This window comes from Necator americanus, chromosome X (genome assembly GCF_031761385.1).
Source record: "Necator americanus strain Aroian chromosome X, whole genome shotgun sequence".
In the NCBI taxonomy this organism is placed as follows: domain Eukaryota; kingdom Metazoa; phylum Nematoda; class Chromadorea; order Rhabditida; family Ancylostomatidae; genus Necator; species Necator americanus.
The window spans coordinates 28,716,808-28,734,960 of record NC_087376.1 but is presented as its reverse complement, the minus strand read 5'-3'; the positions used below and the strand labels follow the sequence as shown (position 1 = coordinate 28,734,960).

General features: G+C 37.3%; 2 protein-coding genes across 3 annotated transcripts; one reads left to right on the top strand and one right to left on the bottom strand.

Annotated features, from left to right (window-relative positions):
* Nucleotides 1-4,973: 4,973 nt before the first annotated feature.
* Nucleotides 4,974-12,163, top strand: RB195_025804 (uncharacterized protein; the record flags this gene model as incomplete). 2 transcript variants are annotated; one of them, XM_064214104.1, is made up of 12 exons in its annotated part: nt 4,974-5,780; nt 7,100-7,307; nt 7,372-7,472; nt 7,633-7,787; nt 9,414-9,696; nt 10,287-10,373; nt 10,904-10,985; nt 11,042-11,145; nt 11,256-11,394; nt 11,662-11,744; nt 11,798-11,951; nt 12,021-12,163. In XM_064214104.1, the coding sequence occupies 12 exons, from the start codon at nt 4,974-4,976 to the stop codon at nt 12,161-12,163; spliced, it is 2,346 nt and encodes a 781-aa protein (XP_064069985.1). The 2 variants fall into 2 exon arrangements, with proteins under 2 accessions (XP_064069985.1, XP_064069986.1); XM_064214105.1 differs by having other exon boundaries at nt 5,115-5,780.
* A 460-nt stretch (nt 12,164-12,623) lies between these two features.
* On the bottom strand, nt 12,624-17,792 carry RB195_025803 (uncharacterized protein; the record flags this gene model as incomplete). The annotated part of the gene is made up of 14 exons (XM_013453960.2): nt 12,624-12,682; nt 12,738-12,799; nt 13,606-13,690; nt 13,744-13,855; nt 13,921-14,006; nt 14,348-14,471; nt 14,574-14,672; nt 14,735-14,832; nt 14,906-15,091; nt 15,175-15,275; nt 15,329-15,462; nt 15,546-15,629; nt 15,997-16,058; nt 17,765-17,792. 14 exons carry the CDS (start codon nt 17,790-17,792, stop codon nt 12,624-12,626), a joined length of 1,320 nt encoding a protein of 439 aa, XP_013309414.2.
* Nucleotides 17,793-18,153: the final 361 nt, after the last annotated feature.

Genomic DNA, 18,153 nt, shown 5'->3' with positions numbered 1-18,153 from the left:
CTTCCTAATTGACGTAAAAAACGGCCCGGAAGATACGGCTTCATTCGTTTTGGCGCACCATTTTGTACAAGAGGTTCGATTGGAGCGCGCCAGTCTTGTGCAGCGCCGTGTCTTCCGGGACGTTTTTCCGGCAATTAGGAAGAAATGGACGGAATCACCCCCCTCTTCATAGTCTCCCATCCCGTATACGAATACTCCACCTGAAATCCGTACCACCTCAGATTCGTGGGGTGATGCCTTTAAATTACCAGTAGCAATACATTCAGAACATGTAGCATTCAGGACTAGCAACAGTACATGACATCAAAATGATAGATAGGATACGGCATAGTTTCTCCATTCCTTAAGAATCATGTTTCTTTCTGTTTGTTGTGATAGTTGGGGGTTATATGAAAAAAGTTAATGTTGGAAAGAAATAATAATCTACCTAGGTTCACTGATCAAGTCCATACAATCTCTGAAATCTCTGAATTTGTTCACCCTTTTCAAGTTATTAGATTCCTCTATTAATAATGGGTCTCTTTTGAGCATCACGGTCTTTATTACTAGCGGAAATAGAAGGATAAATGTCATGTGTGTAATGTATAGCAATTTTGTAAGTGACAAATTAGTGGAGGGGAGTTGAGAGATGGACCCCGTAAAGCCACATAAATAATGTCAGTAAAACCGTATATTACTTCTTCAGTTGCTATCCACATATATATTTACCAGCCTGAACGTCCGGCTAAAGCCGGACATCAGGCTTATTTTGGTGTTCGCTTCGCTCACCTTCACCGATCAGTAAGAAATAACAGTAGCGAAATTTGTTGGGAAATTAGAATTGCTTTTTTCTATCAACGTTTTTTTTCAATTTTTTTAATTTTAATTTTATAATTTATTTTTTCTTTTACCCGAAAATTTAAGCATAGATGAAAGATTTTATGGTTTTTCCCTAAACGCATCGGTTCTATATTTGGAGAACAATAAAACTTGATTTAACATCTATGTTTCTCTCAAATCGCCACATTGTGGAACCATTATTCGAAGTATGAGTTTCCGCTGTAAACAGCTATTAGCAATACTAACTTGCCCTATCAAAGCCAAAATACATAATAACATAGTTTTAGACAATGGTGAAAAGGTAGAGTGCTCGCCTATCAGGTGCATGGCGATGGTTCGGCACCTCACCGGTACAGAGTTTTGCATCATTCTGGAGTATTTTCGTGACACACAGACAAACACACACGGACTAAACGCGTTATTTTATAGCATGATTGTGTTGCTTACATTTTTCTACTTTTGTTTTACCAAGACGATAAGGGTATGGAGGTGTACTGTGCAGTAATATTCAGAACGGATCAGATATTGTCGGAATCCCATGTACAATCGCTTGGACCACCAGTGAAGGCCATTTATGGCCAATCGTCCAGATGAAGTCATTTCTGCTTCCTATTCAGACATTTCCATCCTTTTTTATTCCTTTATTATTTATTTACTTATTTTCTCGCTTTTCTTAGAACAAGTTGGTGGAAAATACATCCACTAGGCAATTCCAAAACGCAATGGGACCCTATTCTAGCTTGAGTTTCGTTCAGATACCTTAATAAGAGTTTCTTTTCCTAGTGAAGTCTCACTCACTGAAATAGGGCTACAAATCATATTTAGAATGATGTTAAGGACTTCTTACGATAACCCCAACCTACGATTTGAACAGATTACCCACCGGAAAATTCAGCGCATTTCTTCCTGATTGCTCAAAGTGGTGTATTGGATAGTCCATGGGAGAAGAGAAAAAAATTATTTAATCTAGTACACACAGCTACAAATCCTACTGTGAGGCTTATCTCTCATCTCCTTGCAGAAATTATTACTCGATGTGTACTAAATTAGGTCTTGAACAGAAATTTAAAGGAATTATTTCCAGCATGTTTGAGGGAGATCAGTTCACTAATGTTCGTGGTGGTAGCTGTCGCATCCTCCTCCTACCAATCAAATGAAAGAAGAGTTGCGAAAAAACGATGTAAATAGGAATCAAAGAGAAATTTACTCTTCGTAGGAAAGTCGCAATCTACTGGATGATCCATCGATGAATCGCAGTGCCCCATAAATAGCATGAGTTGTAAGGGTGTTAAGGATTCGTCTTCCAAAAACATAGATGGGTGTTTGTTTTCGAGGAAATCCACATTTTCGAGGACTCATCAATCATCGCAAAAATATAAAACATCGTAAAGTCCTATCTCCTTGATTGAAGGAAAGTCTTCGATCATGTGAAAACAGTCAGAGAACTCTGGAAGATCAGAGAATTCCATGTAAGATCTCAAAATCGTTACCAGGTTAAATATAGAATTCACAACCAGAAATCCTTAATTCTACAACAGTATCAATGTCAACGTGAAAAAAAGAGTTTGGAGTAGAGGATTTCGCGTATTGTTGTCGAGGTATCAAGCTGATATTTTTAAATTTTCCTCAGCATTATTTCTGTTAACATCTCAAAAAAAACAGGGAATAAGTAGCCTGAACGTAAATTCCGTAAGTACCACTTCATAGGTTCTCCACTGCGCGCTAATGAGCATTGTCAAGAGATTCTCCAGGAATTCTGAGAATGTTCCTGCCTAAATCGAGTGGTTTACGATTCTTCATCCATGCGATATTATGTTCAGAATAAGGAGATCCTGTGGAACGGCAACCACAAAGCCCCGCGCAGCGAGTAGAAGTTCGCGTAACTATCGAAGAGATTAGAATGGAAGGTGATGGTGGTCCTTTTCACTCCACTTTACGATGCCAAACTGCTTCGTCGCGAGACCATCCTAGCGGTTGTAGTGAAATTCTAGATGAGGACATGGCTTTTTTCTGACTCAATTTTAAATAATTACTTCTCTTCTTTCTTTCATAGGATCTTCAATAATCGCTTTTTTGCATATTTTCATGATTTCGGATGTGAGTTGTTAGTTGTTTATTCCATGAGAATCTTCTTCATGTTCTAAAACGAAAGGCATCTCATCGGGGATTTCGGACTCGACATTTGTTCCCTCTTAAAGGCATCACCCCATGAATCTGAGGTGGTGCAGATTTCAGGTGGAGTATTTGTATACGGGTTGGGAGACTACGGAGAGGGGGGTGATTCCGTCCATGGCTTCCTAATTGACGTAAAAAACGGTCCGGAAGATGCGGCGCCGCACAAGGCTGGCGCGCTCCAGTCGAACATCCTGTAGAAAATCATCCCGTATACGAATACTCCACCTGAAATCTGCACCACCTCAGACTCGTGGGGTGATGCCTTTAAGATGACTGCGATGCCAATGAGTTACGCGGGTCCTACCGTAATCTAAAAACTATGCGTTGTAGAGTCAAAACGACACAAAGCACGTTGCAGTTGCGGAGTGGAGTGCAGCAGACAGGATCGAGTGAGAACCCTTACTACGACCGTTCACCGCCGCAGTTCGCGATGGTCCCACCTCGATTCTAACTGCTTTGTCCACCGCACCGCTTCGAGCGCAGCCGCCGTCGTCGTGACCCGACTACAGTTGTTCTATGCATTCTTGTTTCGGATTTTGAGAGATTTGGGTATAAAGTTTCATGAATGGGGAACCTATTGAATTTCTAAGAAATGACTGATTGCGTTAGCTGTTCATCTTCCCTGACTATCCACGATGCCTTGACGAAAGCTGCACAGTTTGACGCCAAAATTCAACCGTCGATTCCTGTGGCAGAGGTTGGGGATGGTCATGACAATGACATAAGTTAGGGATATCTGTGGGTTCGCAAGGTAGTAAATATGTCGCCATGACCTGTAGTATATATACCTTTTCAGGCGCAGTGAAGAGAGAAAAGTTAAAATTTTAGTTGAACTGTTTGTGGTTTATTAACAAGTTTCTATCCCAGTTTTTGGTCGAAAACAACAACGTTCACTCTTCGGTACAGTTTTGTACCAATGAAAAAATAAGGAGAAGATATATTCCGAATTATCTTTTCACACAGTGTGTTTTGGTAAATTGCTGAATAAAATTCCTCTCTTGTTTTATTTGCTTCTTTTTCTGACTCATCTGCTGCTAGGATAGTTTTGTGTCATTTCTATTCGAGACAGTTTATTTGCCATACAAGCATGTTGTACTATTTTTTTAAAATGGTAATTTCAAACAAAAAAAAATCACAGGCCTGCGGCTAGATATTCTTTACAGCTATAACTCGACTTCTGACATCGACATTATTTGACTTTTACCACTGTCTGCGGAAGCAGCTCTGAAATTTGGGTATTTTCCGGATAAGATGACTGATAAACCATATTTTTTTTACATGCTTCATATGAGCATGAAGATGGTGCGGAATTTATTATCCTTGCTTTTCTTAACTGCTTGTTTTGAGGATGAAATCTTGTAGTATTCAGGATCATTCCCGTATTAGCGGTAATCGTAAAATGTTCAACAAAAAAGAAACTTGGGTATTATAATACAGAGTAAAGAACTCTGGAGATTGTCCTTGAAAAACGCGGATTGAAAGCACAACTCTTTTGCTCTCGGAGTTTCGCGTGGATTGCAAGGAATCTATTTTGGAATGCTGCGCCAAAGTATTGCGGAGATTATTCAGCACTTCACTGCGTTGTTTGTGATGTATCAGTAACATAAGGTTATACATATAGGTAAACATACAGAACGTTTTGGTAACGTGACAGACAGGAACTGTCGTTAGCGCTTAGATCGTACTACTGTATTGTTGGCCAAGCGTCTTCCTCAGTGCCAGACATGATGTATCAATATTTTACGGGATGTAAAAACTTGACATTGTACCTGCTCCTCACTATTGCTTATACCCCTGCTTTGGCTTTGAATTTTATGTACATTTTCCTTGATTTCCTCAATTCCATGCTGCACAATGTTCTCGTATCTTTACGTGTAACAACACAGAAAGGAAAATCTTTTCAATTCCCGAAAACATTGCCATCGACAACTAAGCAAATCGACGATTAATGTCAACGGTGAGAAAATGAGTGAGCTGCGATGGCTGAGATAAGTATCCTCGGCAAGTGCCGCGAAGTTTCCTCTTCCTCCAAGATCAGCGAGCAAACAGCACACTATCACTGTACATTTTCACTGTCTGGAGCGTGTTCAGTACGTTTATCTCTCCGATCAGCTCAATTAATGGAAACCATTGCGAGTTATCCAAAAACTAATTCTACCCTTCCGGTATTGAAAACAATTCCTCGCTTCGACTTAACACAATATTCTGTTTCCGTTTCGGTGGATGACGTACCTTCTCCTGATGTAGTTTCTGTCGATGGAAAGAATTTTAACGATGGTGCAAGTGGAAATACTTCTGACTCCATTGTACTGTCAGAAATTCAGGATGAGAACAGCTCACTAGACGACGACATCGTCACCGTCGTCCCTAATTCTGACGATCAATCGCGACCCAGTAATGCACTTGAGAATGGATGTCCTTCACCAACTGATAATGTTACAGGAAATCTCACTAGTGATGAACAGACAGATAAGATTGGCTCAAGGAAAATAAAAGATCTCGATGCCATGGGAGATGTGAAGACGACCTCCGTGCCAGTTATCGCCATGGATCCTGAAGACTCACTCAACTCATCGGACGAACAGCCACTACAAGAAAACGACATTAGCAATGCACCTTCAGAAGCCAATGCTTCACAAGATGATCCTGAAAACATCCCCAAAATTACTAATATTCCAATTCTGAAGCTTACAAGAACAAATAGGGAGGAGTGCAAATCTTGGAGTAAGTGGTTGTTCGCTGAAATCCTGAAAATACATGATAAAACACCGGATCATATGGCTTTGGTAAGTTTAATGTTGACATTTGACATCTAATACTTTCTTAATTGTTTAATTATTGTTCTTGTTGTTTTATTTTTATAATAATTTTCATTCATATTCTCCTAAAAATGCAAACGGTGCCTAAGAAGTGGATATGCAGTTTTCGGATGTCTATAAATCCAGACTAGGATATCCCTTCTAAACAAAAAACATATACAAAGGGATTGTATATGCTTGAGTGCTTGAGTCATCTTTTCGAATGGCTGCAGTTTTGTGCCCTTTTGATTCTGATACTTCGTATGCAAAATAATCTTAAGTACATGTTTCCTGATTACGAGGACATGTATTTTTAAACATTATTTTTCTCCTCTCGACTTTATCCTGTTTAGTCCTCTTCTGCAAGTGAGTTAGGTTTAACATATTCCTAGGCTTTTGCTCATTAATTACAGTGCTGTGACTGACCATACAATCAGTTCTACGTTAGTGAATTTTTTTCGAGCAGTAGAAATTATTTCCAGAGTCCACGATCATTTTGAAATTATGATTTATCTACATTTAAAATTTTTATTAATTTTGAAGTGAACATTAGTCTGAAAGAGACATTTCCTCACGAAACCATAACATAGAAACTATTAGATAATTTAAAATATTAGAATAAAAACAAATTTCTGCACTTGAAAGGGTTTTTTTTCTTTCGTTTTGAAAATTCCTCACTTCACCGTCGAAGGAATTTCGGGGATAATGCGTCCACAGTTTCACAGAAATCGTGGCAACTTTCCTCCATATTTCCTTTGCTGTTATTCGAAACGATACTTTGAACTTCTTGTAAATTACTCACTTTTTATTCTTCTCATTCCTTCTATAGTAGAGAGCGACTGTATGTCTTTATCTCGTTAAATGTTTGTTCCTGAGAACATCAATGAAAGCTCTTGTGTTTTTGTCTTCACCGTGTCAATCACTACAGCAAGCACCGTAGTGAAGAATGGATAAACGCTAGCTGTCTGACTTGTTTGTTTTTAACCAAGAGCAAAATGAGAGAGTATCCCATCTTTTTTTTTGCGAAGCTTAAGTTGAACAAAATTAAACATGGCGGAATTGATCACAAAGACGTTGGTGACAGTTTTCATTTTCACTCTGATTTATTTCATTGATCTATTTCTTTCTGGAACAGAAGCATAGCATGGAATAACAAGCTCCAAGGAAACGATAAAACTTTCCTGTTGTGCATTAGCATATGTATGTATGTACACAACTCTTATGTATCTGCATTAAAAAAAAAAACGTTTGATTTTGGTGTCTGGAATGATGAGCGTATACCTTATGGATATCATTGTTTTATGCAGATCAATGAAATCGGCGAGAGGAAATACATCACCTACAGCGACCTTATATCAAATACGAACAAAGCAGCTAATTTCCTTCATCATCATGGAATCAACAAAGGTTCACATGTGGCGATTTGTTTGGATAACAGCGTTGAATTCGTTTATTATCAAATTGCACTCTATCTTATTGGTGCCGTCCCTGTACTTTTGAATCCCGGACATGTTGGTGAGTTTTTGTAAGAGTGAGATGAGTCAGATTTAAACACTTTATCAACACTACCTCAATTCAGGATCAGGACGTTTTCCACGTTTTGACTGTGCAGCAGTTCTTGTGGACACCACATACTATGGACACATTTTACGACTTTTTGATCACTTTGTAGGGGCAATGGTTTGTGGATATTTCTTCCGAGGAGTTCTTTGATTTGCAAAGTGCTTCGCCGAGTTCGAGCATAAAAACATGCAGTAACCACTTTCTCGTATTGACGTCTTCATTAAAAAACAGTTGAACTCTTCGAGAAATTCACTCACAATATGCAAACGCTTTTCAGCAAATATTTGTACTGACAGACGACTTGGGAAGCCTGTACATCCCACGTTTCGTATGGATTATAGATGGATTCGGTTTTCTGGATTTCCCATCGGAAACTTATCTTTGTCCGGATGAGAACAGGAATGATAATGATGTTGTAGCATTCTCTACAAGGTTGGTCAATAAGAAAATAAAATCACTTTTGAAGTACTCCGGGAAAAATTTGGGGTTTCTTTGAAAAAAAATTCCCTGCTTCCTAATGATCATATAGCTAGGCGAAGCTGGGTAAGTGAATTTCCTACAATCACCATAATCTATGTAAAAAAAGAGGAAAAATTGGCTGTTTTGGCGTAAAGACGTGCTTTCATTGGAAAAAGATAGTAAATGTGCAACACTACCAATCTGACCACACATATTATTTGCCACCTTTTCATGGATGCGTGTCGTTTTTTTTCATGGATACGCTAACTGCGGAAGAAAATTCGCCAAAATATACACCGGATTTAATTGCTGTTCCTCAGAATCTGCTCAACCTCATCCTTAAACACTCGGTTGATCGTTGTTCGCTGAGGTATCCTTTGCAAACACCGTATTCTCGCCGCGTCATGCCAAGTGGACCGTTACTATTCGCGCGAATCATTTGGAGTAGCGCTGGACTTGTTCAAAGCTCAGAGATACTTCGCAGCTTTTTATAAAAGCCGTTTTTTTCATAAACGTTTACGAATGCTTGGATAATCTGATAGACTGTGAAATATTCATCTCTCATAGGTAATTTTTGTTGGTCCTTGCTGTTTTTGTATACTGTAAGATCATTCAAAATAGTCACAAGCTGTGGTGGAATCCACCACCCTCCAAGTCCACTCCCTCACTCCAGTGTTGGCGGAATTCCCACGGATAAATCTAAGGTTACGAATGATCGAAAGTCTAGGGCTACATTGAAATGGGGTAACCTAATATTTTAAGACAAAGCGTATTTGAGAATATATTTGAGAATGCTCACAGCTGTATACTGTAGTGCTCTGTAGTCTTAAACTCAATTTTTTTCCTTACATTTTTCTAATACATACGTTTTGATCGTTCTGTAAATCTAGAGAATCATTAACCTCTCCGCAGGTGCTGTTACACAGAATTTTCAATCATTCAAAATTGAACTAAACTGCAGCGTCACTTCAAAGGAAGCGCATCACGAAATCCAAGTAGTTCGAAAGTCTCATTGAAACCTCAGGGGTTACGGAAGCGACAGTGGCTCTGTTCGTCTTCTCCTACCGCTCGTAAGAAACGGCGTGAAAGACGGCTTTATTTTTTGCAAAATCAGTTACAACGCGCCATTACGCGCCGCATCCACCAGCGAGCGGTCGAAGATCAATGAGCAGCAGCAGCCTATTCAAAGAATGAACAGGCACCTAGCCGGACCGGAGCGTGCAGAAAAGGATGTGCTCTACGTAACCTATAGGAACAAACGTCGTTCCCAATCTTTTTTATTCGGCGAAGATTTGGGAAGATTGGACAGAACCACGATGGCTTCCGCAGTCTTCATCGCGAACTCTAGAGTCTTTCTGTCGTTTACGTGCAACTTCAATATTGTTAAACAGTTCCTATAATCCATTCTTTCTTTACTCGAACAATTTTTTTTAAACCCAAAAAACGTTTCTTCATTTCCGCTATTCTTACAAATTCAGCTAACCCACACATTCACTTCGTCCAAATAGTCGCAATGATACAGTCGCCTTTGTAGGCGAAAAAAATTCAAAAATAATTCTTAAACCTTTATGAACTTCCCTATATTCGCTAGTATTTCAGTGGCACCACTTCCCAAAAGAGTAAGATTGTCGCGCATGGATCTGCCAGTGCACATCGTCTTTGTACACAATACCTGGATGTTTTAATGTCACATCTTATCGACATGGTATCTGAATGTCGTACTCATTTACTAGTAACTAGCGGACTGCACACAGTAGACGCATGGTCACTTCTGATTTATTCACTTATCTCGGATCAAACTCTGATTATCACCGAAACGAACTCGGATGTATGGGCTGCATCATCCCTGGATCGGATAACTGAACTGATTCGCATATACGATGTTCGTTTGTTTCATAATTAAAAAACGCAAACATTTAGTGTAATTTTCTAAGAGTTTCCGATCTTATGAAAACTGCAATCAGTATTTATTCAGTGATTAACACTTTCTGTTTCATTTTTACATTTCTTGACGGAGTGAGAAGCTTAAAGGCATCACCCCACGAATCTGAGGTGGTACGGATTTCAGGTGGAGTATTCTTATACGGGTAGTTGGTTATGGAGAGGGGGAGGGTGGTGATTCCGTCCATTTCTCCCTAATTGCCGTAAAAAAAACGGTCCGGAAGAGGCGGCGCGTGCACAAGGCTGGCGCGCTCCAATCGAACTCGTTGTAGAAAATAGCTCGCCGGATCGCTCGAAGCCGTGCTATCCGGGCCGTTTTTTACAGCAATTAAGAAGAAATGGACGGAATCACATCCCTCTCCATAATCTACGATCCCGTATACGAATACTCCACCTGAAATCCGTGCCACCTCAGATTCGTGGGGTGATGCCTTTAACTCAACACTCACTACCTTTAAACTGAACCTCGAATGCGTCGCATTTGTTGTCTGGTCTACTTAATTCGTACATTTTATAATGTGGTTTGTTTAGGTGGCCCTGATCACCTCAAATGCACAATTCTTAAAAAGCTTCGTGAAATATGAGACAGAGAAATTGTACGGAATCAGTTCACTCAAGGTAAGTAATAGCTAATTAATTGTAAGTAATTGCTTTAAAATCGCTGTTAATGGTGTGAGTATTGCCAATTTGACTCGATCTAGTGCAATGTATTTGCAAAAATCCTTGAATAGTCCTGTTGTTCTCTAGAAATTTCATACGATGGTTCCGAAAAAAGTCACATTCTGGCAAAAATTTCGCAGCTGCTGTAGTCGTCACCAAATACGTGCGTTCAACTGTACAAGCGCGATTCAAGCGAAGCGGCGAGCGAAGAGAAACCGTTCGCAGCGACGGTGACGCGTTGCGGTCATCTTGCTGAACATATTTGACGCTGACTATGTTTATTCGAATGTTCATGTAAAAAATAACAGTGTCCTCACGATAAAGAAGTCTAATCTTTGAGCTATGAAAAATAAATAAACATCTTAATTCGTAACTTCAAAAAAATGATCTTGACAAAGAGGGGAAAACATTATGTGGTGTGTCCTCGTTCTTTATTTTTTTTGAAGAGAATACAGAGTGATAATTTTGTAGCCATTAAACTGTTGCAGGTAGTTTCGTACAGCGGATCACCTCTGCCGGTTTCCATTGCAAAGAAGTTCCACGACGCCACCGGAGCATCAGTTGTCCAATGTAAATTATCCAAAAATTCTTCTGGAGCCTTGTGAGAGATCATGTGATTATTACAGCTTACTCAACAACTGAAATCGGTCCTATATCGTGTGGCTTACAAAATTTTGATAACTCAAATGCGTTGAGTTGTGGAAATACATTTGATGGAATAAGCGTCAAGGTACTGCTTATTTTACTTTTTAAACCTTTTATTGATTAGATATTTTATTCGTTTTTATAGCATAGCTTATCTGTGTACATGTGGTTTGTACATTTTCACTATTATTGTAGATTACGGATACCGATGAGGAGAGCGAAGTGGAACCTGGATCATGGGGTCGCATATTACTACAAAGCCCAATAAAGTGTTCCCGTTATTTTGGTGGCAGAATAAGTGACACTTTCACGAAAAACAAATATATACGAACAGGTATGCCAAGGATATGGTATCCAACTCAGTTTCAACATGAAATAGCCAAGGAAAAATTACTGATAAGATTCCGTTCCTAAAAATTTAGGAACTATTCTAGATAAATTGAATAGAAATCTAAATTGAATTTGGCTCTTAGAAAAACCTAATTATATGTATTAGGTGTCAGAATGTTGCCAAAAAATGCTGAAAAATACTAGTGGAGCTGATTTTTCTTGAGAATTGTGTGCTAAAACTCTTCCCAAATCACGATTCCTATTTTTTCAGGCGATGTAGGGATGTTGGATGAACAAAATCGTCTCTACGTGGCAGGACCAGCTGACGGATTATTGACACTGAATGAGCATACAGTATATAAAAGCAATAGTCATTTAATTGAGAAAAAAACTATTTTTTTTTGCAGATCGTCTCCCCACTACTGGAAAATGCATTGCTCGGTCATCCAAGTGTCGATGATGTAGTAGTGGCTGTTATGAATGATGAACTTACAGCTGGTGTAGTTGTGAAGGAAGAGGAACAGCCTCCTACTCTGGAAGAATTAAATGAATACATCAAAGGTTATTATTACTTGTGATTATGATCTATGAATAGGTGGTACGGTAGCGCATATGATATACGTATTCCAGACCTCAACATGGGACTGCTCACAAAACTAGTGTTCGTAGATTTTATTCCACGATCCGAAACAGGAAAATTGATGCGCTCGGAGGTTCTTTTCCTACTTCAGACCGAAGATGATGGTAGAGTAGTCGGAACGTGTATTGTATAGTTGGATACTGTAGTGACTTTAGTTCATGTATATTGATGTCCTCCTCTTGCATTCTCCGTCAGATATTGAATTTCTTTGTACGGATGAGTTACAATTCGCAATATTTAATAAATGTTCCTCCGTCGTATGAGAATTTCACACAAGAACACAGAAACAAAATTTTATTTTTGCTTAAAACTGCTACACTCTATTATCTGTTCGACTAGATACTATGAAAACGTGGTCAAACAACTCAACTTAACTCTGCTCCTTGAATTCCTGCTGTTTTTAAGCAGATTGTTGCCTAGGATAAATGAAAACAAAGTGAAGAAATATTACTCAAAAAATGCTTCTTCAAAAAAGAAGAAAAACGGCAATGGTTCCTAGAGATAGTGTCTAAATAGTGACAACATGTATAACATATGAATTCAGATGTCTTCTTTCCCACACATATCAATCCTAAGTTTTTCCTGATTATTGTTTACGACATGGTTGTAATATAAGCGACAACCAATGTGAAAGAAACGCCGGAGAACACTCCTTAAAACAGAGGAATCATGGATTTGACACAAAATAGTAATCAACATCCGCTTACCTATGATTAAACATAAAGCTGCTGTCATGCCGGCAATTTTCGCATATCGTTCTGGGCAAACCCTGTAAAACTCTCAACTTTTCGGTATGACGTAAAATAATAGACTGGATTTTTAGAAAAAAAGAAACACTGAAAACTTTCGGTTAGAACTTAAAGAACATTTCTACACGAATTACACTCATATCCGGTTTGTGCGATAGTTTTCAAAACTCTCTTCTTTGTCTTTGACTGTCGAAAAAAATCTAATTTCTGCAAAACACTTCCTCCTCGAGCTTTATCAAGGCTAAAGGAACTCTCATAGAAAAAAAAAACAAACAATGACTGGTGATAGATAGCCAACTTTTCTTGACAGCGTTCTTTCCAGAAACCCAAAGGAGATTTAGACGTTCACCTAAGGAAGAACATATGAGAGCATCAAAAAGTAAAGTTATATTCTCTTTTTAAAGTTTAATTCTAAAAGTTAGAAGAATTTCCGGAAAAAAAGACGGTGCCTGTTCTGGTAATAGAAGAATACAGATCTTAAAGAGAGTACAACTGATCATTTTTAATCAGTGCTAAAGATCTTCCCGTAAATTTGAATAATTTGAATAATTGTGCTACATGGTATCCCGAAGGGACTGCTGTGACACCTAAACTCGTTTTTCCTAAAATCATATGCGTTCGTTTATGCTCCAGTGATGATCCAGTGGATCCACAAAAAATATTTTGAAATAAAGACATTTTTTTCTTTCTTTAATCTGTTTCAAAAGCTACATGTATCCGTATTCCTGAAAAATTATGTAACAATGCTACATTGGGACCCAACTATTATCTTCAAATTATAAACTGTATTTTAAGGATGTTCTCAGTTATCGTGGATTCGTCTCACCTTGGAGCATACATCATAGCAAGTGAACTAAAATAACCAGAAGTGACTGCCATAAGAATTCCTCCGGAAAGAAAGACGAATTCTGCTGAAATAGAAAACCACTAAGTTCGAGTATTGATGCGTTCACCATCGACTTACATTTGAATAGTACTGGTAACGTTCGATCGAATGGTCTGTAGTTACAGAACATAAAGAAAGGGATTAGAAGGCCACGTAGAAGCACTGGGATCCAGAGAAATTTTGGACGCGGCTGAATTATAGTCTCTTAGTTGTGAATTGTAAACAAATAGAAAACAAATAATATTTTACACAAACCCATTGAACAAAGTTTGCGATCATAGATCCTACCGTAGCAAACAGATTGAATGAAAGGAAGCAAGTAATAAAAGTGTAAAGACGTTCTGAAATATGAATCTTACGTGGATTTCGGTGTTACGGTATTACTCTGTTCCAACAGCATCATAAATCGAATAAATGAATTCGTCGACAGTTCGCGCAAAAGATTTATTGTAGCAGCAGATCACAGACTGCTATAAGTGATTTTGTCTACTTCTCCATTTTCTCTAACTTAGATATTGCACTACGGTACAGAAAATACGGTACAATGTAAACAGCATTTCCCATGAATGGCAATAGCAAATTTTAATTTCAAAAATCTTTTTTTTCGACTTTGTCAGCATTTGTGAGGCCGCTGGAACGGAATAACACATTTACTACTTCATTTACTCCAGAAATACATTACCTGGCCAGATAGAATGCCATTCCTGATTAGATTCCATGTAAAGAGGGGTGGCGGCCATCATTGCCGGGAAAATTGTAAGAGTGACGAAAAAGATGAAGAAAACGTTGAAAAGTTGCACCCAACACTGAAAAAGTCAACAAAATCTTGACATAAGGATTTCAAGATATTTAGAAATGATAAAAATCCAATTAAAATACCAAATAATAAAACGGAAATATCCACCTACCATTTTGAAGCACTCAACAAATTGCGAGAGTCCTGGTTTTGAAGTATTTGCTTGTGCTCTAGCTGCATTTCCTTTTTCAATATGATAGTTGTAAAACTTCTAAAAAAAAGTAAGTAGCTACAATATTTGACAGAAAATTCGCAGTTACTGTTTTTGTTTACCTGTTTAACGAGAACGATTAAAGAAAAACCGCACATGCTAAGTACAAAAAGTGATATGGAAAAATAAGTGATAGCGATCGATCGTACATCCGAAAGAACTATAAAAAGGGAATAAACAAATGCAGGATTTCGAATTCGCAAATTTAAAAAATTGAAGAAAAAATTACTTACTCATAGTGACGACAATAGAGAGTACTGTAGTGAAAGTGCCACAAATGTTATTTCCAAGCACAAGAGCATTGGTATATTTTGCTGGGAAGTCAGCAAAAAGACCGAATGTCGAGTTTTGATAGAGACCATTTGAGAGGTTAATAATAGCCACAATAATTAGAGTTACAACATAGAACCATCCCATTGCTGAATAAAATTAGATTTTAGAAAAAATTCTCCACTTTAATTATCATTTGTCTTCAGTGGTTTCACATGGTAAAACATCTCACCTTCTTCGGTTGGTGAAACGAACGTAATCAACATAATAACTGCAAAAACACTAGCACAATTTATCATAATAGGTCCAGCAATGCGAAGAAGCAATGCACATCTGAATTTATATATTAGATCCGGAAAAAAGGTACCATAAAAGCTTCTGCCTACCCAATAACAGCAAACGTATTGATGATGTTGATAAGAAGAGTCGGAAGTTGCGCCGCGATCCCTAATGAACTCATAAAATTTTTCGAATAGTCCGTTTGAGTGCCGTTCGGAGAAAACCAATAATCGACGTAGTACTAGAAATAATAAAAGCAGTAGTTTTTGAAAATTACCAAGTAATGATATCTTTATTGTAAAAAAAATCAGAGATGATGCCAACCTGTGGAGCTATGGTAATGAACATATTCCATGGCATGAGAACTCCAATTCCATGCAGCAAAGCTATGAAGTAGACAAGGAGACCCTAAACAAACTAAAATAAAAGTGTGCAAGTAATGAGAAAATAAATACAAAAATAAAAGGCTCTAATTGATTATATTAATTACAGGCTTAGGCTTTGATTACAAAATTTGTTTTAAAATTCTTCCCTATTTTTATTTGATTTGTCTTTCGTAAAACTTAATAGATTCTTATGTTTTAAAATCAAAATAGCGGAAAAATTCGCTCTATAAAATATAAAGCAGGGGCCCTGCCTTAAATACAGGAGATTTCAATAAAGATAGATTGAAAATATTGGATTTTAAAAATTGTTTCTCTCCATGCAGTTGTGAAAGTTATAGAAGCTTTTACCAGCTACTTGTTTAAAGGTAAAAAAAAAAATAAATACTCACGTGGTCCCTTGGCGGCGCCTCCAACACCTTAACACCTTCCAGGAAAGGAGCTCGATCGTTCGCTAAAATTCGACAAAATGTTTCTTTTGGAACCGAAATGAAATCGATGATTTAAGATTCACTTAGGAAAAAGTGTACTTTTGAACGTGTGCTATTTATTTCAATGATTGTTATTTTGCAGGATCGACTGAATGATCGAGTGAAAGTTCAGTCTTCGAGTTTAGTCTATTGAACTTTTGATCAATAACCAATACAGTTATTGTAGAAAACATCGAAAAAACCGTCTGTAGCTATTTCGTGGATAGATACAGTTCCACTCTCCTGAATTGTGCTTTCGCTGCATCGGTTAGAATAAAAAAACGTCAATGCTTCGCAAAACGTGATCAAGGTTTATAGCAGGTTTCGAATAAAATATACTGAAAGAGATTCTTAGAAGCTATTTTCCAGAATAAAAAGTGCGCAATCATACAATAATGATGAATAGGCTAATAAATAGTCGTTTCATCACTTAACTGGGAAAGTTCTAGGGAGAATCCTGAAACCTGAAACTTGTAGGATCTCGACAATGAGTTGAAAGAATAGAGATTCAAAAAACACAGCTGTCCCGTGTAAACTGTTTCTAGAAGAAAGCAAAGATATAGATTTGGTTACGCTTTGAGGAGATTTTCTTGTATAATCAGTTTGTTTTTTTTTTCTTTTTGATATATATGATTCCAGTAAATCATAAGAGAATGTGATTTCTCTTTTTCAAGTCTGATCAGATAATTTACATATTTTCATCGCAACACACAGAACATTGCCGCTGTGAGAAAAATAAAATCGAGCCTCAAATAACAGAAAAAAAGGAAAAAAGCAAGTTGAGTTCTGTGCGAGCGTTACTCCAAGAAAGTGATGCTACTGAAACGATTTTAATGATTGCAGCGAGAAGGAAAAGGTCATCCAGCTGTAACAGGATTGAACGCTGAAAACTTAACTTAGAATTATAAATACAATTACATTCGAATAATGTAATTAAAAGAACTACTGTTTCACGTTTCAAAATTTCAAAAAGATCCAGTGATTTTCAAGCTGTAGCAAACTATGCATTTACATAGATTTAGACCCGAAGTCATCTACATTTCAATTAATACTGGAGATTTTGAAATTCTTCAAAGAGAAAAGTCTTTGGTCTTTTATACTTTTTACATAGTTTGGCAAAAGAATAAAAGAAATAAAATATTTTCTTCACTCTTATTTCTTCTGTTCTGAACGAGTATCCCAAAGGAGTAAATGTTTTTAAGTGAGCTCAACAAAAATCGTTATATCAAATAAATAAGTGGTTTTATTTTTCTGAAATATTTATCAGCAGACACTAATAACAATACCAAATCTAATTGTAAGCTTACATGTGAATCCCCTCATTTTTGGTCTACCCATTTCATAAATTTTAAAAATTTAAACAATTAGCACAATAATAATTACAATAATTAATAGCAAAGATAATAATTAAGCACGATTCTTTAACGACTTCCTTGGAGATAACTGGTGAATTGAAGGCAAAGGAGTGCCAATCGGAAAAAAAGCTGAATTTCTAAATTGTGAAGAATTAACTTGAAATCTTATAAAATTGTCGTAATCGTCTAATTTTTTCTTTGGCTAGATTTTACATAAATAAACGTTGTATTGTACAAAGACTTCAACAAGGTATAACAAAGAACCGTAAATACATTTTTTTTTTCAAAACGTGATGATTAAAAGAGTTACATATGTACAAAGTTAATACACTCACCATCTTTCGGTAACGATTTCGAGGGCATTTCAAATAATTTTTTGAGATGCTCTAAAACAAAATTGTTAGGATTTTTCAAGGAACTATGATGATAAGAGGTAAAATGAAAGAAATGTACGAGAATTGCGAGCATAGCATAATATGCTCTACTTTAAAAAAAAATTCATTTGACCTATCAGTTATGAATTCGGATAACGATGCAACTGGAATCAAGGTGTTACGAGATAGGATTCCATGAAGTGTACGATCAAACTGAAGGAAACAATGACTTGAATGGAAAGATTGGCATTCAAGATGAATAATGTTTGTCATCGAGCTCGTAAAAAAACCCGGTCCGCCAATATCGTACGGAGTTTGCAACGTACAGAAAAGAAGTATTACGATGTTTG